Raw genomic sequence first — 22,966 nt, 5'->3', positions numbered from 1 at the left:
AGTGCTCGACTCCCAACAGAAGATTAAAATGTTTTCAAGAAAACAACAACCAAAAAACCTCATCATTCCCTGGGACAAATTGAAGATGCAGTAAACTTTTCTTACCTCGATACGCGTTTTTTCCAACTCTCTCTTCATCTCCTTGCGGGTATTTTCCGAGTCCACGAGCTTCCTCCTCAATATCTGGCACTCGTCCTCCGTCTTGGCCCGCTTCTCCTCGATCATCTCCAGTTCTTGGTGTAGCCTTATAGACACATCCTTGGCCGTTCTCAGCTCCTGCTGTAGCTCGGCAACCTCACCAAGCCGAGCATCCTCGGCTGGGGAGGAGTCCCCAGAACTCCGAGAGGAGTTGGCCGAGGGGGCGGGGATACCAACCGGGGTGGTCCTCAGGCGGTCCTCCCACTGTGTGCGCTCCTGTTCATACTCCTCGACCTTCCTTTCGGCTTTCCGAAGGCGGAACTGGAGGATGCGGCAGTCTCGTACAGCTCGGTCGAGCTCCATCTTCATTTCTCGGTATTCCTCAATTTCCCCTCCCTCCCGGAACTTATCCGTTGACTCCTCAACTTCCAGGCGCATCTCGGTCAGCTCCTCCTGGAGTTTGGCGTTCTGCTCTGAGAGATCTTGGGCAAGTTGTTCCACAGCACTAAGACGGGACTGGAGTTGGAGGACTATCCTTTCCCCTTCGTGGTCATCATCGCTCTCCACGAGGGTCTCTATTATCTGCGGCACGTTCACATTGGCGGCCGCCATATTGGATCCCGTGTCAGCATCACCTGTGCGGTGTTTATCATTTGTTCCGTGCTCCTTCGATTTCTGCTCCATGGTATCTTTTACAGTTGCAGTGTTCTCCGCGGGGGAGGATGACGATGTTAAAGATGACGCTCTCCTGATCACTTCATTGGCTGTGCCTTCCCCGGATGGGATGCTACGCTCTTCACCACGTCGCGGCTTTGGCGGTGCTGCTTTGTCCTCATTAACGCCGATAACCTCCTTATTCTTCGTCTTCTCCGTTCCTTTGCTCCCTTGTGTCCGTCTACCTATCTCATCCTCCTCCTCTTCGTCTTCATCCATCTCGATGAGGGGTGAGGGCACCCGTTGGTGCTGATGATACATTCTATCGACGGCAGGTGGGATGTAAACAGGGAGGGCACACAGTCGCACCTCCTCAGCGAATGATCGTTCTACGAGTGTCCGTTCAACGTCTCCCTGCTCTATTGTGACCTCTTCTTTGATATCGTCTCCCTCTCGCACGCTCGCATCCGTCGTAATTAACCTGCGCTTCGCGCAGGCGCTCCGTGTCGCCGACCTGCATGCATTACTCTCGCTGCTTGCATTATTATTATTATTTACCGCCTCCGTTCGTGCTGATGGCGCACGGTCGGATAACGGCGCCACTGACGATGAAGTGCCCCGCAAAAAGTTTAAACTCTCCAAGCTACGCGATCGCTGCAGCGGCTCGCTATCGCTTGCAGAACGTTTCTGTCTCTCCGAATCCACGGTCGTGGGGATGGATTCTGTAGACTTGGCCAGCCGTGTGTTTAAATTCGCAACTCGCAAGTCGAGTGTACGACAGCTGGATGCGGAGCTGGAATTGTTTGCGTTCAGCTGCTCGCTAGCAGGAAACACGTCCCCTGACAGTTCGGCTCCCAGTAGGGAGGATAAGTCATCGTATGTTTCATACATTGACGAGTCCAGGCATTGCACGTTGGGCTGGAACATGGCCGTCAAGTCTTGCTCATGCTGGGCCCTAAGGTGAAGGTGGACCAAACTATCCTCGTCTCTGTCAGAGTCAACATAATCCTCGTACTCATCTTCCTCGTCTAATATTCCATTCTGCCGAGGATGATACACATAATCCGCCTGGTTATTAGGGCGGGAATTGTGCCTCCTAGAACTACTGGTCTCCATCGTGTTAGTAGCTATCAAGCCGTACAGTTCTAGTATGTCTGCGTCCTGTTTACCTCCAATCAGTGAAGACAAATGAGATGACGAGACATTGACATAACCCGATTCCGCATGGCTGATACCAGACACAGCGGACGGTATCGTCTGATGATGCCCGATGCTATCGTCTGACGGCAAGTCTCCTCCTGGCGATGCTCCCCCACGCTGGCCCCCGTTCTTCGCGTTCCAATCATGCCTCGCCGTGATTTGCCGAGGATGATCCCCAGTACCACCGCCGTCACTGATACCACAACTCCTAGAACAGCCGCTGATAGTGCTGTTACTCGTGCTACGCGTATCATCAGCAGAGCCTGTACTGCTGAGTTTGTCCCGAGGTAACTGCCAAGTACAGAGATGGCTCCCACGGCTGGCAATCCTTCCTACGTTGTCCCCTGCACAATCAAGCAGTCTAACTTCCTTGTCGCATGCACTGAAGTCGGCCACGTCTCTCGTATTTATATCCGGGTCCAGGAAAGGGGGCGTTGTGTGACGGAGAGGGGGCCACTCATTCGACAAAACTCTGCTCATTTTCCAGCAGTTCCAACTTTATTATGTCGCATGCTACAGGCAAACACCGTCGAGTAGCATCATCGTAACAACGTCCTCTGGGGCCAACATATCGAGCAAGGTCACCAGTGATTTATAAGGCGTTGCGCCGGCCAAGCTGTGTTTCCATTGCCACTTCACAGTGTGAAGCCATCATCGCACGCGGTCTTATGGAATGACAACCTGGTTTGTATTATGCACGGCTCTGTTGGTGTTCAACACAACTTCTATTCAGGCTCCTGTGATTGGGGTAGCTGTTTGTACACACACACACAATCGGTGACTGTGAATAGGGATGCACTCCAGTGAACCCGCTCAACGGATTTGGATGGTGTTAGCGAACGTACATACGTGATTGAGAAGCACTAACCCCCCATGCCCGTGTGGCTGGAGTGCAGTAAACGTGAGCAGTGTACACCTGAACAACAAATTCTCAGTCTAACGCAGCGGTGTTCAAGAGTCCACTTGTTTACTGATGCACAAAAGTACCAGCAAGATATTGTTATGTTGGGAAGCTTCTATCGTCCGCGCATCACGCCACAGTCTGTTGCTGAACGTGCACCGTGTCGGGTTTTATCAACACACTTGTTGCGTGTCGTCTGTGCAACCCTCTCCGTGACGTGTTGTTCAGTGTAAGGGTCATCTGGTGTCGCAGGTTCTGGGTCGATTTCAGATGATTGGAGTGGCGAGAATGCATGCACCTGTACATGAACTTGTGGACTTACTCATTGGTTGCGTGGTTTGTTTTACACAAAAAAAATTGTTACAGATATGTCACTGCTCTGGTATTATTATTCATGGTATATCCACGTGATGGGCGTGCCGTCATGCCTGTGGCGCAGTCTAGTGAATGCATGCACGATGGAGTGATGATTTTTTTTCACACACAGCGAAGTTTCACTGGTCATCTGAGTAGTACTTCCCCTCTACCGCGCCGCTGCGGTCACATTTCTCTTTTCCTTCCATCCTGATCATGGTTACTTAATCAAATCAAAAGTACTGATGTCATAGCCTCTTCGTTTAGAGAAATAACCATCACAGACCCGATGATAAAAATTCTGTGGGCGACTTATTGACCGAAAAAAAAATATGCTGGGTATAAAACCCCGCACTTCTATTGAACCATTCGCACGACCCACTCTGCAAAGCCCGCGATCAGAACGAAATCCAAGTTCGCTTTTTGATGATTTTTACGCAAGTAACTAGCCCGCTTGAAATGTACTCACGTGCAAGGAATGCGCAGTCACTTTTACGCGTGTCACGTCGAGCCGGCGGCAACAGTGACCTCCCTACTCTTTGCGTATGCGTGTTGCGTTTTCCATCCTTGAAGCCAACACGTTAATTGCTGCTTGTTCTGCATGACCATATGGTGCAAGTACTAAACGCGTTCATATGTTATAACCACGTGCAAGAGGCAAGTTTTTTGCCAGTTAAGGTGCATTTGGCGTGACTCAGTGTTTGTCCCGCATATTAATTGAAAATTTATTGCGGCATCTCACTAGCCCATAATTTGAATATTTATTTTTGGTTGTTTACATTCTACTCGTAATTTAATTGATGTCGGCCATTTTGTTGCGACCAATAAAGTTGCATACATGCAGCGAATTGACGATAAAGACAGAACCTATCCCAAACTGCCGGGAGCGACTGAAGGCTCCGAACACATTATTCAAACGGCCAACGGTTTAGGTTTCCGAGATAAGCCCCGCTCTGGTCTGAAATGACGAGAGGCTTATTTCATTCGTCCAGGAATGGCAGACGGCAAATGACTCATCCGCGACGATTGCCATCACATCACTAAGTTTTCACTTCACACCATTGGCGCCCCCCCCCTCTCCCGAAATGCTGCGATGATTGAAGCTGGGCAATTGATAACTTGAAATAGACTATCGGAGAAAAAAACGAAAAGGCAACCAAACTTGACGCGGGTGTGCATCATTTTCATGCATGTCAACCGAAATCTGAGGAACAGGGTTGCTTCAGTGAGTGGACACGGTATAAATTAGGATCCACTCGTTTTCTGTTTTCGTTTCTCAGTGTTGTAATTATCAGGGAGCGATGCTCATCAAAATTGGCGCTGTCGTCTGGTTATATACAGTGGTGAGCAAACTACGCTTACGGAAATACTGAGGACGACGGAGTTGTAGAGGGCGCCCTGTGATTTTGACAGGTGGCTGCAATTATCCCCTCAATGTTAAAGAGGAAATTTAGGCCAGGGAGAGACAAATACGAGTATTTTTGAAATATTATAATACTTAGTACTTTTATCTCCCTTCTATTGTACCGGTTTTGCATTTGTGGTTATTTTCCACATCCTAATTTTGCATTTGTTGTCTTTTTTCCGTCCCGATTCTCATTCTATCAGCGTCCTGATTTTGTTCTCGAATTCGTCGGTGTTGTCAGTTTGGCCACTCTGCACTTTCTTTGCTATACATTAGTGTGTTAAATGAAAGGATTTCTAACATCATCATTTCGACGTTTACTTTGTATGCAGCGCTTGAGTTTCTTTAGCACCGATCTTGCAGCTGACTGGGAAAACCTACATACCAAAAGACAACGCTGAGTAATCCTTAAAGTGACTGCGTGCCACGCCGTTACTGAATGACTTTGTATGTACAATTTCCAACCAAGGTTTCCTTTGAGTGACACCGTTTGTGTCTTCTTGATTAACCATTAGCCCTCGAAACTCACTGTATACACCATCCACGACCGAATTCTAACAACAGAGAATGATGAAAGTAAAACAAGATTTCAAGACATTTATACCATGGGTTATTCCAGAAATTAGGGGTTCAATTTTTTTCGTGTCCCTGTCACATATGATATATGATTTTTTAATTTCCAAGAGTGATGAATTATTAAAGCAAATTACCTGCCAAACAAATACTAACAGTTTGAAATCAATTCCGGTGATATTTCCATGTCAAATAACAAAGGTTACATGTAACAGGGACTAAACAATGTCACACTTTTGGACCCCTAATTTCTGGAATTACCCACTTATTCTAAACAGAATTGGATCCTACAATACGAATGCATTTCTACTTCATTTACACAGCCTGGGCATTTAGGGTTGGAGTTGTTATCCAAATTTGCCTATACTAGGACTATGCTGGCACCTAGCTTGCTTTTTACACCCAGACAATGATTTCACACGTACGGTTCTGTAAAATAGTGTTTGCCCCTTCAACACACGGCTTTGCATTCATCAGTGAGCCGACTGGAAAGCTAACAGGTAATGCGTTTGTACACTACAACATGACAGAAATACAAAACTGATCATCAACATTTCAGTGAAAAACAAACTAGGAAAAAAACACAAATTATACAAATAAGCCAAGAGAAAACATAGACTTTTGGAGCCTTTTCAGTTTGCTTTTAAATAATAATTTCAGGAAAAAGTTACCTCAGTTAATGCAATCGCAGTACAGCTTCCATCCATTAACATTCAGAGCACACACGGGAAGCCCCCCGTTCGTACTTCGACACGGCTTTCTTCCTTTATTTAAAATCATTATGCACTTGCACAAATTTAATTTCCGAACCGGCCGAAAATTCTTAATTTATGGTATAATGCCTGGGGTAAGGATTAATTGCATTTCTTTTCTTGCTCACAAAACCCCGAAAGTCTCGAGGAACATTGGCTGAAATTAAACGACAGCAAGGTTGGATCCACACGTCACTACTTTGCGATCGCCCTGAAGGTGCCAGACGCTTTTGATTCTGAAAAGATTATGCAGGTTCCCCAATCCCCCCACAAGGACTGATTAGGATATTACTGGGCATGCAGAGAATGGCTGTCGCAATGCATCATCGTCGTCAGGCAAAATAGAGCATTGGACAAGGCAACGTGGTATGAACAGCGATTTAATGCTTTGTCTCATCTAATCTAAAAATATTGAGGCTGGAGAAATCCAAGAAATGGATGAGGAACTGTAGGCTGGACTGTGACTATTTTAAGAGCGACCCCTTTTATTTCGGATAATGAAATTTGAGAAAAAAACTGTGTCTTGATGTTTAAAAAAGTGCTCATGAGGTCTCTTGGTTTGTTTATTGTAACGAATAAATTATGAATTGGTACGGCTGAACCAAATTATTTGACCTGTATTAGCAGGTTAGTGTTAGGCCTATATGAAATCATTATTTTCATAAAGAAACTCACCTTAGTTTAGTAAGAGGCCGTCATGACCTAACTGAACACCGGCCCCTTATTCATTTCAGATCGAAATTGCATGAATTTTGCTGCCACACTCCACACACAGAATAACTGGAAGACCACTGCAATACGTTGTCGATCTTCAATTTCAAATTCCTTTTGAATTCAATTTCAATCTGTTTAATTCATAATCCCTGCACTAATTTGCATTAGAAATGACGTAGTCTCAGGAGAGCATTGCCAGTACGCATCTTTAATCTGTCGTTTGCCCAATTAACACTCAAACGAATTAATATTAACGGGGAAAATACAACCTAACATGGCATAACCGTAATCTTTGGCTGCATGCTGACAGGAGAAAAAGCCAGAGTCGCCGATCTCATGCGGAACCCCCACCCCACCACCACCATCGCCACAAGAACAAGCCAACAAAAAAAAAACAGCGTAAAAAGAACTATGAAATGAGACAATGTACACGTGAACAAACACCTTCAGGGAACTCTGTTTTCCCCAAGAACTAGCTCCGAAACTGTGAATACGAACCCATTTTAGGAGAAACACGACACTCCTAGCGTATAAGAATGAATGGTCGCAGGCCAAACTTTGCTTTATGTATCACTTTAGCGTTCAGGTTTTAAGAAATGTTAGGAAACTTAAGATTTAAAAATGTGTTTCAGGTTGTCACAAACTCTACACATAAACTACATGTACATCGTGACGTCTTTTAATCATTTTAAAAGTACATTAACTTACATTGACTCTGACTGCTTTGTTTTTAACATTATCCTGTTCCAGTTTAGTTTTCATTACTTTGAAAGTAGTTTTCATTACTTCAGCAGTTTTACTAGGGTATACAACTTTCACCGTAGAAGAACTTGCAATAATTATTCAGAAGAAGGCCGTGTCCGAAACTGGCTTCCAGAGCTACGGCTAGGTCTATTGTCTACGCGTCCCCACGCATTTCTGATGGAGTGAAGACCTGGACCTAGCTCTAGACAAGAGATTCGGATGCAGCCGAAGACTCCAATCAAACTGTATAGCGCCCTCAGCAAATCAAGTACACATTTAACTTCCTTAAAAAAAGTAATTTAACAATTTGAATTAAATAGCAAATATTTTAAATAAATTCTTTTCCATTAACAAATAAAATTGTTAATTAAAATCCAATGACTAATTTTAATTTATTTCAAGGATCAAAATTCTGAATGATGACCATGATTTAAAGATAATCAGGAAGTTAAGAGGTTCTCTTGCCTGAAGGTCAGATCAGGTCACCTCTACTCGCTAAAATGTCTCTTATGAGGGTATCTGCAATTCGTCTTTTTCGGCCGATAGCGGCAGTATGGTAGGACCCAGCATGGAATTATGATAACTATCCATTCAATTATTCCCATTGTCTGGGAAATGATAACGAAATTGCAATTGAAATGTGGGAAAAAAGACTTGTACCATTGACCGTATTTGCATTTATGTTAGCTGGTTAGCAATACCAATCAATAATGCCGTACCAATAGTAAGTAGGGGGCTAGGCATGCTAGGCCTACCCCAGAACTGTGGGGTCCATCATCCACCCTACTCTCACGACGTCGGACCCCACAGTTCTATGAAACCCCTTTTCCGTGTATGGATCACTCCCCCCATCAGTACTCTGATGAGTTACTTTTGGGCGATTTCCAATTTGTAGAAATCCGTGAAATTTTGGGTTTTGATTTGGGCCATTCGTTTACTACAGTGACTAACTCCCGATCGCTAACTGATGCCAAACGCAGTCAGAATCTGTTTTGTCTGGGAACCAGACAGCTTTGGAGATGGTGATCCGAACTGCTGTTTCATCAGCAACTGCATATCACTCGCAAAACCTTGTGTAAAAATGTGTGAAAACAACAGCCATCAGGTATTTTCATGGGTGTGCGTCATCATCGTGCAGGATGCGCATTGGATGAGCGAATGGTGTGCGCTCTACACATGCCACACTATATCTGACATTGAGTTCACACTCGATCCCAAGCATCAAATGCATTTCGGTTCATCATTCATCAACGTTCATTGACAATGTCATGCTCCGGGGATCTGTAGTAACGCTGTTTGGTTGCCAGACCACACAGATCCCGACTGTGTTTAGCATCAATCAGCAATCAAGAGTTAATCACTGTAGGAAATGAATGGCCCTAATCCAAACCAAAATTTCACGGAATTCTACAAATTGGAATTCGCCCAAAGTAATACAACAGAGTAGTGATGGGGTGAGTGATCCATACATACAAAAGGGGTTTCATAGAAGGCATTTTCCCCGAGTCTCCACTTCTTGAATGGACCCCTGTGGGGCGTAAGATACAGAGAAAGTCCAGTAGACTGGCCCCCAGTCTGCATGGTCTGGGACTAGGTCGGGCGATAGTAGGGTCCATGTACCTTCCATAGGCTTTGCTTCCATTAATTCATTTCACTCCAAATAGCTTGTACCCCTAATCAATATCCTCTGAATTCACCTCCAAAATGGTCCCTAAACTGTCTTAGGATCAAGTGAGGATCGGAGATTCCAGTAACAATGATAAGGTTTACTGACATTTGGGAAGTAAAGAGAAATTTCCCCTTCAAATCAGAAACAGTCTTGTCGTCGAGCGTGATGTCGCCATCTTGTTCTAACAGCGATTTGAACTGTATGTTAATGTTCTGGAGATGACGTCACAGCATGCTGGCCTCTAGTGGACCATTCACCAAATGCATGCCATGTTGTGTCAGCACACGCGCCGACAACTGATATCTGAGTGCCGTATGTCTGGTAGCTACGATCACATTAAAACTTTTTTCAAGATGTATTTTTTTTGCGTTGGGGAGATGTTAATTTATATAGCAGGGTTTTGCCCTTATCCAACGTATATATCAATAAACACTGTATGCTCAGTGCTTGTCCGAAAGCTTACTCGGATGGGACTCAAACCCATGACCTCCTGCTTACTAGTGCAGACGTCTTAACCACTCGACCACCAAGCTTGCCGGGGTCGGCTGGCCGGTCCGAATCAGGTGAAGCAGCGGGTACCGCGAACTATTTTCAGTTTGTATCTTTGCGCTGGGGAGATGTTAATTTTTATAACGGGTTTTGCCCTTACCCAACGCATATATTAAAAAACACTGTACAGATGTATTTTCAAGATGTTTCACTTTAAAACAGGATTTATCAAACAAACATCAGCGAATACAGCTATCGAATAGCCAATGGTAGACAATGACATTTTTTCAGAAAGACATATTTTTATAATGGTGCAGGAAAAAATCACTACCAGTCAGTGTTTTTCCAAGGATGGATTTTGCGCCGGGGACTACCGAGCTTGCCATCCGTCCATCTGTGGAAATAGTTGTTCCCGATACCCGCTGCTACATCTGACTCTGAACCAGCCAGCCGACACCAGCAAGCTCGGTGGTTGAGTGGTTAAGCCATCTTCACTACTACGTAGGACGTCATGGGTTCGAGTCCCACCCGAGTACGCTTGTGGGTTTTCTCACAAGTCTTTGGGGGCAAACTCTGAGTATACAATGTTAAAATACCCATCAGGCAGGGCAAAAATCCAAAATTAGTCAGTGTTTCGTTGTTGATCCTTTGCTACCATGCCCATGGCCAACAGCCTCGAGTTGCAAAATCTCTTCCTGAGTGTATTCTGGCACTAGAAATATTGCTTCATCAGCTCCTTCATTGTCGTTTTCTTCATTAAATGAATGAGGGGAAGATGACAACTGATCGTTGTCATCATCGGAATAAGCATCAGCGTTGGAATTATCGTCGCTTGAGTCTGACATGATGGCACACACTAATGCTACTGCTTTACGTACATGTTGACACATCGTTGCGTAACAGTAAACAGTCGCTGGATAAAGGACTCCGTCCTATGACGTCATTTTTCTTGGGAATTTCTTCAGACAACTTTCAGTACTAGACGGCTGTTTATTAGCTTTTGCTCCGAGAAGGAAGTTAATTATGGTTGTGAAAACTATCATTTTTAACATATTTCAGCGCATTTTGAAATTATGCAGATGTATTTCTTGTTATATTTATGTTTGGTTTATGTGTTGATGCATGTTTTACAAGAAATCTTCCCAGCAAGGCCCGTCCCCTTTAACCATGTCCACATGCTCAGTGACAGGTCGAGGATGAGGTCGTGCATGTTTTTCACAGTGACTACAGTTAGAGAAGTTTAGACAGGTTGCTGTGTACCTTTGTTGCACCAGTCTGGTGCATTAGAGGCAGGAACCAGAACAGTCTGAGTCTACAACCAACGGATTCCATACTTTGTTTCCCCTTACAAAAGATCTTCCAGGGCTATAAGCCTTAACGCTAATACTGCGTGGGTGATCCGGCACAATGTTAGACAGGCATTGTGGGAAGGCAAAAGGGGCCATGTTTACCACTTTTGCCTTCATACAGTGCCTTTCTGCATGTATGTTATAAGAATACTAAATGGTGATAAACTGTTTCTTGGCTAAGCTTGTTATAATTTCCTATGGCTTATTTTATGAATTATGTTAAAAATGAAATGTGAAGTACATTTATGTTGATAAATATGTGAGATGTCCCCATGACATATTGACGAAGTAATGATGTTGCAACGCTTTGTGCATGAATATCAGAGTGTCTGTGTATTATCTGCTCCGAGCGCAACAAAAGAGGGGGTGGTTTTTTTTGGTACTCACAGCATAAGTGCCCGTTTATAATGGAGATCAATGGCGCGTTAAACGCGGACCACGCTGAGTACGTGTAACAGATTTATTCCTTAATGTTTGGAATGTTTGGAACCCGCTTGGAAAACTCACAACCATCACTCTTTCTTTTGCTACTTGGGGGTGCACTTCAACTCAGGGCGGATTGTGTACCAAAATCAAAATACATTTGGCCTGTGGATTTAGTGAGAAATTCATCTAAGAATGTAGTATTTTCCAGAACAGAACACACTTTCAGAAAAAAATGATATTTTCAAATAAGCCTTATGGGCTTGAAAATCAAGTCAAGCAAATCTTGCAATGTAATTCTGCTAATTAGTGCAAGTCGTCATGCGAATGAATGTTCGTTTTAACTTTTCAAACATGGTTTTTAAACGTCTTCATAGTAACTAAGGATTAGTAGAAATGGCCAGTGCCAGACTAGTAAGCAGGTACACTGAAGCTGATTGGGGGCTTTTGCATCACTGGACATCTACAAACAGATTTCATTGAACTTATTTTACGATGGTTTAGTGGTCCATGGACATTACTCCAGTTAGTCCAGCTTTTGAAGTCCCATCTTTTTTCTTCCGGTTTCATTTTAGCCAAGTGCAGCGTGGTTATTCCAATGATCATGGTGTCATGGGCTCCGGATCCGGCAAGGTAAGACTCATAATACAGTCTACCCCTAGTCACGCTTCAAAATGTAACATCTTGGACCTTTTCTTGCCTGGAGTGTGAGCTTTCTCTCTTTTCTCAAAAATGGGAAATTTGAATAATCGTAAAAGGCTTTTTAAAAGTGGATTAGAGGTGTGCACTGTTCGTAGATCAGAGCAAAAGCTCCTCTGCAGTTTTTCAGTGCTTGCATGCGTTTACACTGAGGTAATGTATAAATTCCAGTTGACCTAAAGGAAAAACCAAGCGTGTTTTGGCATTAACGCAACCATGTACATGTAAACGTATCCTACATGTCGGTTTGATGTACATCTATACATGATCTGTGCAAAGTGTACACAAAGTCCTTAGAGGTTGAGTAAAACCTTGAATATAGATGAAAAGTCACATGATGATGTCATCATTGCATTACTGGAGGTTAAGCATTTATTGGGTATCCATGTACATGAATTTCTGCACACAGCCAAGTATCATGACAATTATAACTAACTCAGGTGCCTTACATGTCTTTAAAATATCAATTTTGATGACATTCATATTTTTTGTAACACGAGTCAAATGTCTATCGAAAGACAATCAGGTTACAGGTATGATGTCATCAAAATGTCAACTGACTTGTTCTCAAAAACAAGCAGAAAAGCCTAAATTAGCACAAAAAATGGCTGTGTCACAAACACTGTGGGAAAACAAACACTCAGATTGCAGGTTGGCAGGTTTTTTTTTTTGCAAGCCCACAAGTTGATAAATGAGTACTTCTCTGTCAGAAATTGCAGGCTGTCTGTGCTGCCCATCTCAAATTTTGCCGTAACTCAACGGCAGTCTGATGCTGAAATGTCTAAACCTGACAGGGAAGGTAAATGGGAGGGGGAATTGGGACTGACATGTTTCTAATGCCTGAGCCCTTGAAAATCAACAGATTTTTATCAACACAGCTTTCAGTTTGACAAGTTCTTTAAGAGGTTATTCACGAGGGCAGAAATACCTTTTGCCCTGTAGGGTGGAGGAACAGGTGGATCCATCCGCGATGCTGGTGGAGCATTCGGCAAGATGGAAGCAGCACACGAGGAGCAATACTTCAGACAGCTGGTAAGTGTTCACCCATTGACATGCCAAATCTTCTGCAATAATCGCAGTCCTAAGATCTGTCAAAGCTTAGAGCCTACAGCATTAGGCTTTTCGGGTAGTGGGTGCGCGCATGTTGTCGCTGCCCTCTCTGGTAATATCCATATTAATAAGCCTGGGTGGAGAGAGGCAAGTCGAGGTAAAATGCCTTGCCTAAGGCCACAACATATAACCAGCTGCTGGATTGAAACTTCACACCCTTCAGCCAGGCATCACAGGCCCTAACTACTTGTACCAGGTAACATGCCTGCCAAGTCTGCCAGAACCTATCTGAAGAAGCCAATTAAGATACCCCCCCCGGCCCGTTCTGATTTCAGGGTGTGAGGTTCTTGAACAAGAAATGCAAGATGCCCTGAAGCTCCTGTTTTATCTGTCGATCGAGAGCACTTGTATTTAAACATCTTAGACGTCACTAGTACTAAGGGTACCTGGAACAATTGGAAATTAATACCCAAGTTGCAGGGGTTCACATATACGCAGAACTGAAACAACGCCACTCAGCGTGAAAAATATCAACAAGGTTAAATGACACAAACACTGTAAGAATACAAGAAGGTATGAAATGTGATAGCATGTACAGAGGCCATGTGTGTAAAGAAGAACGTTCCTTGGACATTCTATAAATGAGAGAAATTTGGGCTTTTCCTGACTCCTTTGTAGCAAGCTGAGCAGCTGAAGGCCCTCAAGAAGCACCACGACGAGGAGATTGAGGCCCACGAGCGAGAAATCAACCGTCACGCTGAGGAAATCAAGCGGCTAAAAAAGCGCCGGAGAGAGATTGATAGTCACACCGGGTCAAGTAGCGATAGCGATTAGATTTGGTTGATTTTGCAGGTTGGCAGGTTTTTTTTTTTGCAAGCCCACAAGTTGATAAATGAGTACTTCTCTGTCAGAAATTGCAGGCTGTCTGTGCTGCCCATCTCAAATTTTGCCGTAACTCAACGGCAGTCTGATGCTGTACCGTGTTCTGCATATACCATTGTCATTAAAGATCATAAACTCACCAAAAAAATGTCGTTGAAATACACTGATTATTTGATAGTAGCTTTACTCCTTTGCAGTGACTTGTTCAATTAAAATTTTACCTGGAAATTAAGTCCACAGTGTCCGTTCCTTCCATAAACAAGATTTGCGCTTTATGGAAAAAAAGTAGTTTTGCATTTTTTTTGGTGACCTTTTCACAGAGCGTCTCAGCTTTTGTGAAAGATATGACAAGGATAAGGAAATATTTGAAGACAGGATGTTTTAAAAGTATTCTAATTTTTAAGTTGCATGCACAGACTTGATGCATTTACCACCAGTAGTGTTTATGAACATGTAAAACTTGATATTCATTTATACTGATTATTGCAGATGGTGTTTAAAGTTATGCTACAGAAGGAAAATCTCTTATTTTCCACTTCAAGAACGTCATCGTTATGGAATTCAATGGGGCCAGTATCTGACAACTACTGAGAGACAGTGGGTGTTTTTTGTGCACTGATGTCATTGCATCTCATAAAGATGAAGAGTGCCCTCGTTTGTTGCATATGGAGTAGGAATTTCTTTCTGTTTGTTGATTACCGTGATTATTAGGCAAAGCTATGGATTGTTAATAAAGGATTTTAGTTATGGCATCTTTAATTGTTCAAGATTTCCTGAAGTCTCTGTCCGATTGTCCATGTTTGTTACCATCAGAAATAAAGTGGGACGGAGAGACATTACAAACTTTCCCAATTTACTTAGTGTTAAAACAGAAATTACTCAAACTGAATGTATAATCCCCATAAACAAAAATTTTTTTCTTGAAAAAGTCGGCAGGTTTTTAGAACATGGTTAACCTTCCCTAGTCATTTTGGAAAAATAGGTCTATCTTACATTTTTGGCACCTTCCAAGCCACATGCACTCAACAAAACTGCAAAGCTCCTGTACACTGTTTCACTAGAAGTGCCTTCCACAGTTTTCTGCTAGGCCTACATGAGCATGTCAGAACACAAACCTCTCACTGAAAACCTAAATTTGTTAGTAATAATCATGTACAACGTGCAGGATTGAACAGTTACCAAGACTGTCCTGGTTGAAAACACTGACGAATCTCTCAGTTTTCAGTTCACTGTTTTCTCCATGGCAAATGATATTTTGTCATTCAACGGAGGGTCGTGACAGGTGTCGCCAATAAGGATGCGATCAGAATGTGAACTATGGAAAAACAACAAAAACCTCAGGTAGCTCTGCACCTAACCGAAAAAAATCTTGTTTCTGAAGCTGCAAGTTCCCATACATGTACAATAAGTACTGGTACCCCCGTCATTCCAAAGTGGCTTTCATTTATAATTAAAGACGAACCTACAGTGAACTTTGCCAGGTCTTGAATGTTGGTATTTCCTGTCATGTTGCGGCATTTTCTAAGAAATTGATAGCCAGTCATGTATTTCAGGGGTGGTTTTTACCCGCATTATCGCTCCACCTTCTGCCACAGGCATTCCAACTCGTGGAATTAAACTAAAGGAACACTGCAGTAAGTGCCTCAGCACAAGACAGTTTCATCCAATCATAGGTCTTGTGGCTGGGTAAAAGTCTTTCCGAGTTTGTGCGGTAACTACTTCTTGCTCTTTCAGTGAAGAAAGCAAAACTAGGGCAAAAGGTCTTCCGCATTCATGCTTGCCAGTTAAACTTGATAGATTTGTAACAGGTGGGGGAGGTCGTTACATCACGTACAATTAAAATTTTATGACCAATGATAGTAGTTTTTGCCTTTGATATGGTCTCATCGAGACACAAAACACACTGGTTGTTGACATGGTTTGATTTTTCTCGGAATTTATTCAATTCATTGAGCGAATATTCAAATTTTATACACGTGGCTTCATGTATACAAATATACAGAGACGTCAATACTAAATCTGCTGCACTCTTCAATAACAAGTACCCAAGAAAATGAAGACCAATCCTATTATCAAAATACCAGCAGTTTATGTAGCAAGAGTTGCTTCTATTGGATTTGAAGAATTCTTTGTATCGGAAAACGGTACAACAAAAAGGATGACATAAAAAAATGAAAACAAAACCAATAAACACATAAAACAAAATGGGTCTATTGTTATTATTTGGATAATGCAATGTTGAACAATACATCGTTATTGCAGCTTGTTCGTTTGTCAATTTGACTCGTCCGTCGGAGCGTTGGCTTAAAATCTGCCATCAAAGAAAGTCTTGAAAGTCAATGGTTGGGCAAAGTGCTCCTTCTTTGAGCAACGCATGAGCATTGAGCATGATTCACACATACTCTGCAAAATATCACAACCGTCAAGATTTTTCTGAAGTCGATTATCTTTCCATCTAGTTTGGAAGGATTATCAACCGTGATGAAGTCCTTCTCACTAGTGCTGTCTCCTTAGTCTTCCGTCAAGTCTTCGTCAGAAGTTTGTCAGTGGTGTCCTCCTGTGGTAGTTTAACTGTCAGTCTCATTCCCTGTCCTTCCGTGTACTTGTCCGTGTACTATTCACTTTGCTATGTGTCCACTGACGGCATGCAGGTTAAGGGGTTGGCAAATGAAGTACTTGCTTTGGCAGCTGCATGAAAAGTCAATGAGACTAGTTTCAAGGCCTTGTCTGTTCCTCCATTTGGCATGCATCTATGATGGGATTTCCTCCACGTGCGGGAATCAGGATTGCGATGCATCTGCTAATTCAGCTTAAAACTGTCTACATTTAGATGGCAAGTAGTTTTTTGCTAGCGATCTTTCCTTTGGAAGGTTTTTGATGTAGGTTTGCGTGCTCAGCAGCAATAAAAGCTTGGCCCCTGACATTAATTTGAAGCGCAAAGAAAATGTATTGATGAGCTTGTAAGAAAAAAAAAGTAATGTAATTAACTCCACTACTCAAAACGGAATTATATTAAAACATGAATCCAAAAATAAAGATTTAAATGTACATTATGAAGACTCCTGTACAGGTTTTTAAAACATGAATGCCATTTGTAAAACCGTGCAATTAAACTCTGTAACTGAAAACATACACAACTTTGAAAAACAACTGCCCAAGATGCAAATGCAGCATGAAGAAGCATTGTGCATGACGTCTGGGCTATTTGTGATATGCTTTGAAGAAACATAATTTCTTTTTGACAAATTAAATATACCCGAATTAGCATAGGAAGAAAAATATTTCCAATACCACGATAAACAATCTTAAGATGGAAAACAATAAAGAAAAAATCGGAATCCATAGTTACACATTATTTTTCAGTTGCACGTGCATTTGAAACTCCGTCAGAAACAGGTCATGTCTTGTAATTGTTTAGTTTGGCGTCTGGTTCAACAAAACAGTCCATATGTCACTGTCAGTAACAAAAGACACCTCACAAAACTACCTTCAGCGAAAACTGACAAATTGTGTGCACATGAAATTCTGAGGCAGCGCTGAGTTTTGACAATCAAGAAACAGTAAACCACTACACTGGTAATGATAGTGTGGTGTATACATAAATCCTTGTAACATTCCAACATCAGAGTACTGTTTGTATAAGCTAGTAGGACGTAACAAATTTCTTTTAACATTGTCACGCAAAATGGTATAAAAGTGCTCAGCTGTGGGGATGATTTAAACTGGGGGTAAAGAACATTTATGTCACACGCAATGAAAATAAGTTTCTCGGGATTTTTTTTGCGATCGGGATCTCGAATGATTGAATGCTGATGAGGTTTTGTTGTTTTTAACGATCCTTTGTAATCATATACTGATTAGATCAATTGTCTTCTTTACCAAGTGTTCAATCTGAATGTTGTAGCTCACGGAAATCAGAGTTTGAATGATGAGTTAGGCATCTTGTTCATCAAACCATGACTGCAACGAAATGCAGTACTTTAGCATTTTATGAATGCTGCAGAAACTGCTCGGAGTTCTGTTTGTTGGTTGAAAAAAGTAAAAGTTACCCCAAACACAAATAACCCGTAACTTGACTGAAATTGGACTTGCAAGACTAACGTAAAAAGATTAAGAAAAGCTCAAAGCAAGGCAGCACGGGCCAAACACTGCTATTCCAACAAATCACATATCACGTTCCAAGCCAAATGAAAAGAGGACAAAAGAAACCCCCAAATGATACCATTTCTGAAAATGAATATTAGATTTTCCATCACACGCAATACTACTTCAGCAGATTTTAGAATATTTCTTGAAAATAGGAAATTGTTAAGCAAATGTGGTACTTAACAAACCCAAGCTTATATAAATTGAGTCTTGATATCAATATTCATTACTGAAGTGAGCTAATTCAACTTGAGAGTATGAATGAACATGGAAAAATGGGTAGAAAACGATTATGCACGATCTATGATAGAAACTGGGAAAGCTGCTATAGTACCTCATACATACTTAAAATCTACCACATATTCACCCCTGGTCAAATTCCTTTGCTGCGCGCAGAAACAAATGGCTAGAATAGTCATGAACCAACAACAGACAAAGAGGAAGTTGTGTCACAGGTGGTACGATGCAGTTCTCTGAAACCTTTGTAAAGTGTCAGTTCTCTTTTCAAGCACATACAAATTTGAATATTTGATAAATTGTGGAATATGCATGAGATAGTGAAGTAAAAAAATGGCGTGATTTACCATGAGAAAGCTGGCAGAACTAGTTCCATTCAGCAGCAGCTGGCCAATGACTTTCATTATTCTCGGTTGGTCACTCACCAACACCTTGTATGAGGAACTTTATTGAGCTATCTATAGACTTACAAATCACCTCTTTATTATACTTATTGGCGGGAATGCCCACCTTCCTTGCATGCGTCACCCACATTAGACCCATCCTGGGGCTGTTGCACCATGGACTTTGTGTTAAACTAATAAATGGCCCTTTGTGACCACTCATGAGAACCCAGGTGTGTCTGAACCACCAGGTGTGTAGGAGCAGCCATTCCGCTTGTGTTGTGCAAATGCACTCTACACACACTGGTCTACACACAAATGGCACACCAATTTTCGTCTGAATGTGCACAGTCTCCCGTGCACAGGGTGTTCATTATGTCCAATACTGAAGGGGTACTTTGGCAAAAATGTCCTCCTGTGCCAGTCAGAGAATGTCAGAGCTAATGAGAGTAAAATTTCTGAAATTCTGAAGAGTGCACTACGAAAATGATAATAGTTGGTCACAAGCAACAACACAAATCTTGGTCATCTTTTCAACCATTGCCAATTCTCTCTACAAGAAAGTAATACTATATGTAGATCTTATTTTTGTTAATACACCACACATCAAAGTAAAAATATGATGAAATACCTTGACACCTTTTCCTGTATACTATTCCCACTTGAAGAAATTTATTACGTCAAAGTAAAATACACAGGTTACCTTATAACGTCATCCGTACGGATATTAGCTGGTAAACACAGTGTTATCATATACTCTGTGCATTCTTAATCAGCCATTGAGTTTTGCTTCAAAAGCAGAGTTCTTATTGGTGAGTTGTACTAAAAGTATTTCTACAAAATCTAGCAATATCGAGGAGGCAGGTCCACCACTACTGGCTTTTATGGTTGTCCATTGCACAGGGTAATAGAAAACCCAGATTCACTTTCGGATGAACACAGGGCCTGTATTGCACCCTGATTGGACAACACAAAAATGTCAGTGTATTGCGGGAATGCCTGTAATTCACACACTTAAGTGGCCATATTCACATTGGCAAAAACTGCAGAGATAACATTTTGAAACACGTTTCAGTTTCCAGTTAGTTTTAAAACCTGATCTTGTCTGAGGCTTCAAGGTTGAATCTCTGTGTTGTTCAGTTATGCACTATTGATGACACGTAAAACACATACATGTTGCAGCCCTTCCAACTGACAGGATCTCACAAGCTAAGGAATTGGTGTTCATGATATGAGTTTCATTTTAGTGCTCACCACAAGGGATTCACAATGCCGAAAAGCTGCCACCAGTGAGGCGAATCCTGAACACCTAAACAGCATCTTTAGATAAAGTCAACACTCGTTTGTGGACACGGCAAGAGAGCATTCTCTTCACTCAAGAGGTAGGACTCCTCCGAGTGCTTCAGGTTGAACACGGTCTTAGAGCATCGAGTGTAATATTTTTGTTTGTAAGGGCCTGCTACATGTGCGGTACTAGTCAAAAAGGGACAGTGACAAACTTCGAGTTCATATACCCAGAACGATGACATTAAGCTAACGAGCCCCCATTAAGGCAACTGGTGCCACAGGTGGACTGGAGGGGACCAGCAAATGGGCCAAGCCCCCCCCCTCCACCGAGACAAATGTTGTTTCGACAGTTTAAATGCCCAGAGAGGACAGCATTTGGGTACTGTTTCGTTTCCTCCACAAACTTCTAACGCCCCAACAAAAATCAAACTCACATCTCCAAAACATCATAAAGACTGCATTATGGGCATGTGAAGAAATGTTCAAATTTCACTGCCGTCCCCCCCCCCCAAAAAAAAAACTTGGTTCTAGGCTCTGCCCCTTAAATGGCAGACTGCCTCGTAGATACCTTATCTTGTAGTGCCTGAACCGGCTACTACTACATGTAATGTGAATATGCCCCATTTATTCCTCGGGTCTGCTATTACACTTCCTACTTTTGCCAGACAACCTTTTTTCTTCTAACTTCAAAGATACAAATACCTCTTGAAAACACTCTGAAACTACTGTACTTACTTTTTTTTGGTTCAGTTCTTTTGTTTTACAAAAGTCACTGAGATTAAACAGGAAAGACCATGGCAGGTTTTAATTTTCCAGCAGCGAAAGCACAGAAAACGTTAGTGCACTTTAATGTCGTGGCATTTTAGTATTCTGAATCATACGTCACTTGTTCACAGCACTGGACTTAGGCAAAAATAGTAAAAATGTCAATGTCATGATGGAGGTATCAGCTTTGGATCGGTACAGGCTAAACCTTACGCCCCAAATCTCTGATACCGTTCAATTTTTGAATTGGTTAACATGGTAATCTAATGCCTATCACTTCTAAGTCTTCTGCCAACCCCCCCTACATCAAAGCCTCTTGTCCTCCTAATGCAAACTGAGGTCAAGAGTTGTTTTTTTCTGTACCAGCTTCCTAATACACAACTTTTTTATACTCTGGCCCTTTACCCTTCTCTTCAGCTGATCAGGTCAGTATACAATCAGGAATACAAAAATATACTTAAATATACCTTGTATCTGTCACACGTTCATGGCAGTTTTATTCTACAGCAAACCCTGGCCGCTTCACACATCCTTGTACAGCCCAAGACTTCCCAGCCCCCTCCCCCACATTTCCTCCCTCGATGCGGGCTTGCTACTGTGCTAATACTGAAGACATCTGCTGGAATATACTGTCAAGTCGTGGCGTTGGCTGGCTGTGCTGACTTTATCAGAGACGTCTGTCGCGTTATGCTACGTACATGTACATGCCGTTTTGTGCAACGTGGCGTCAATATATAGGAAATGGAAAAAGCTGGAAAAAAGTAGACTAAGTTTTGCTCACAATGCGAGTTGAATCCTTTGTTACTTGTCAGTCAGGTATCGTCAATTCTTAAATCCTTGTCTCGCCTTCGCCGGGAGCTAAGCTTCCCATGCTGGACTGGCGACCACTGCTGTAGGAAACCGAATCCCCGGATTGTGGACAGCTGACCGACTCTGCCGAGCGTGCTGGCCGTATTCTGACTGCCCCCGGTCGCTTCCACCTCCGACTCAGTTTCTTCGGCTCTGTGGGAGTGGTGGCGGTAACTTCATCCTTGCTCCCTGCTTCATCGACTGCATCTCGAGTCTGGTGGCCGAGTCTTGTTTTCCCACCGGATGCATCCCCAGATTGCGCCTGCGCATCAGTCGGGGGACACGTGCTGATAGTTACGTCCATTTTTTCCAGGGTGTCGTCCTCCATTAGACTTGGGTCGGACGCCTTCAGTTTGTGTGCCACCACCGTGCCAGTAATGTCCGCCGGGGAAGTCGCCGACGATGTGTCTGTCGATTCATGCCGCTGGCCTGTCCCCTCCCGTGGGCGTGGAGTGCCAGAGCTCCACACCCGCCTTCGGAAACCCTTTGGTGCGGTGTCAAGTTCAGACTCGTGCGAGTCATCCTTCTCCTCACTTCGGCTCTCTTGCGTCTTGCCATGCCGCTCCTCTCGATAGAGTTCAATCAGCATATCTAACTTCCGGTCGATCAACGTGACCCGTCGCTCCACTTTGACAACTCGTGATAGCAGGCTGATATTGGGATCAAAGAGTTCCAGGTCACCGCCACCACGGCCCTTCACCCTCCTATCCTGTTGCCCTGGTTTACCTAAAATATTGTCAATCCTGTGAGTAAAAGATAAGAAGTCTATCATTTTGTATTGTGCAGGTAATGAAAGTTGAATAGGAACTTCATTACTTCCCAACAGGGCACAGTTCTATCTGAGCAACCAGTAAGACCTGCAGCTTTGAAGTCAAAACCTATAGTGTTCATCATATATTCCACCTAGCAGGTCCTATCTAGCAGAATGCGCACTCCACGACAAATGTCTGAATGAGAAGTCAAGGGGTTGACCAACTTTAGAAATTGGTGCCCCTCCAACACATCAGTGCTATACAGTCTCAACATACGAATACCCCTCTCTGATGGGCAGTGTTAAATGAAGCAGCGAGTGTGCACATGCTACATTCTTCTCTTGCACAAATTCACAAAGAGACCTTAGTAAAGGTGCACTGTGTGCTGATCATAGATTGTATAGCGCTGCGTAGCGCCGCAAGATGGTGAACTTCACCCTGAGTACATGTAAAACGTTGTAATCGCATGGGCGCTATTTGAGCAAGTGATACGCCTGTGCAATGCACATTAATGCAGAGGCGCAGGCGCTGCGGCAGGCACGTGCACCTGG

General features: G+C 42.9%; 3 protein-coding genes across 26 annotated transcripts in view; 1 reads left to right on the top strand and 2 right to left on the bottom strand.

Moving 5' to 3' along the window:
* LOC110975268 (uncharacterized) overlaps positions 1-3,429 on the bottom strand; it is an 81,083-nt gene extending 77,654 nt beyond the window's left edge. For all 7 annotated transcript variants that reach the window (XM_022227602.2, XM_022227600.2, XM_087132253.1 and 4 more), the window contains exon 1: positions 106-3,429. In XM_022227602.2, the coding sequence (XP_022083294.2) occupies positions 106-2,472 (2,367 nt within the window). In that variant the 5' untranslated portion in view covers positions 2,473-3,429. The remainder of the gene's footprint in view (positions 1-105) is intronic.
* Positions 3,430-7,873: 4,444 nt separating this feature from the next.
* LOC110975341 (uncharacterized) lies at positions 7,874-14,755 on the top strand. Of its 2 annotated transcripts, XM_022227758.2 has the most exons (5): positions 7,874-7,991; positions 11,941-11,998; positions 13,007-13,096; positions 13,793-13,966; positions 14,486-14,755. In XM_022227758.2, the coding sequence occupies exons 1-4, from the start codon at positions 7,936-7,938 to the stop codon at positions 13,946-13,948; spliced, it is 360 nt and encodes a 119-aa protein (XP_022083450.1). In that variant the 5' UTR covers positions 7,874-7,935; the 3' UTR covers positions 13,949-13,966; positions 14,486-14,755. The 2 variants fall into 2 exon arrangements, with proteins under 2 accessions (XP_022083450.1, XP_022083449.1); XM_022227757.2 differs by having other exon boundaries at positions 13,793-14,755.
* A 1,160-nt stretch (positions 14,756-15,915) lies between these two features.
* The window catches only part of LOC110975339 (potassium voltage-gated channel subfamily KQT member 1-like), a 160,288-nt gene continuing 153,237 nt past the window's right edge, over positions 15,916-22,966 (bottom strand). For all 17 annotated transcript variants that reach the window (XM_022227748.2, XM_022227747.2, XM_087133411.1 and 14 more), the window contains one exon: positions 15,916-22,406. In XM_022227748.2, coding sequence (XP_022083440.2) covers positions 21,644-22,406 — 763 coding nt within the window. In that variant the 3' untranslated portion in view covers positions 15,916-21,643. The remainder of the gene's footprint in view (positions 22,407-22,966) is intronic.

Source organism: Acanthaster planci, linkage group LG02 (genome assembly GCF_054643075.1).
Source record: "Acanthaster planci isolate LZ-2023a linkage group LG02, COTS_SCS, whole genome shotgun sequence".
NCBI lineage: Eukaryota > Metazoa > Echinodermata > Asteroidea > Valvatida > Acanthasteridae > Acanthaster > Acanthaster planci.
This window is presented reverse-complemented; position numbering and strand designations above follow the sequence as displayed.

What these genes read in the sequence shown, in the direction of transcription:
- LOC110975341 (XM_022227758.2), top strand. Translation starts at nt 7,936, where the DNA reads ATGTCTCTTATGAGGGTATCTGCAATTCGTCTTTTTCGGCCGATAGCG. An exon ending in CGGCCGATAGCGGCAGTATG is followed by an intron (nt 7,992 to 11,940) that starts GTAGGACCCAGC and finishes GTTTCATTTTAG; the next exon opens with CCAAGTGCAGCGTGGTTATT. An exon ending in AGCAATACTTCAGACAGCTG is followed by an intron (nt 13,097 to 13,792) that starts GTAAGTGTTCAC and finishes ACTCCTTTGTAG; the next exon opens with CAAGCTGAGCAGCTGAAGGC.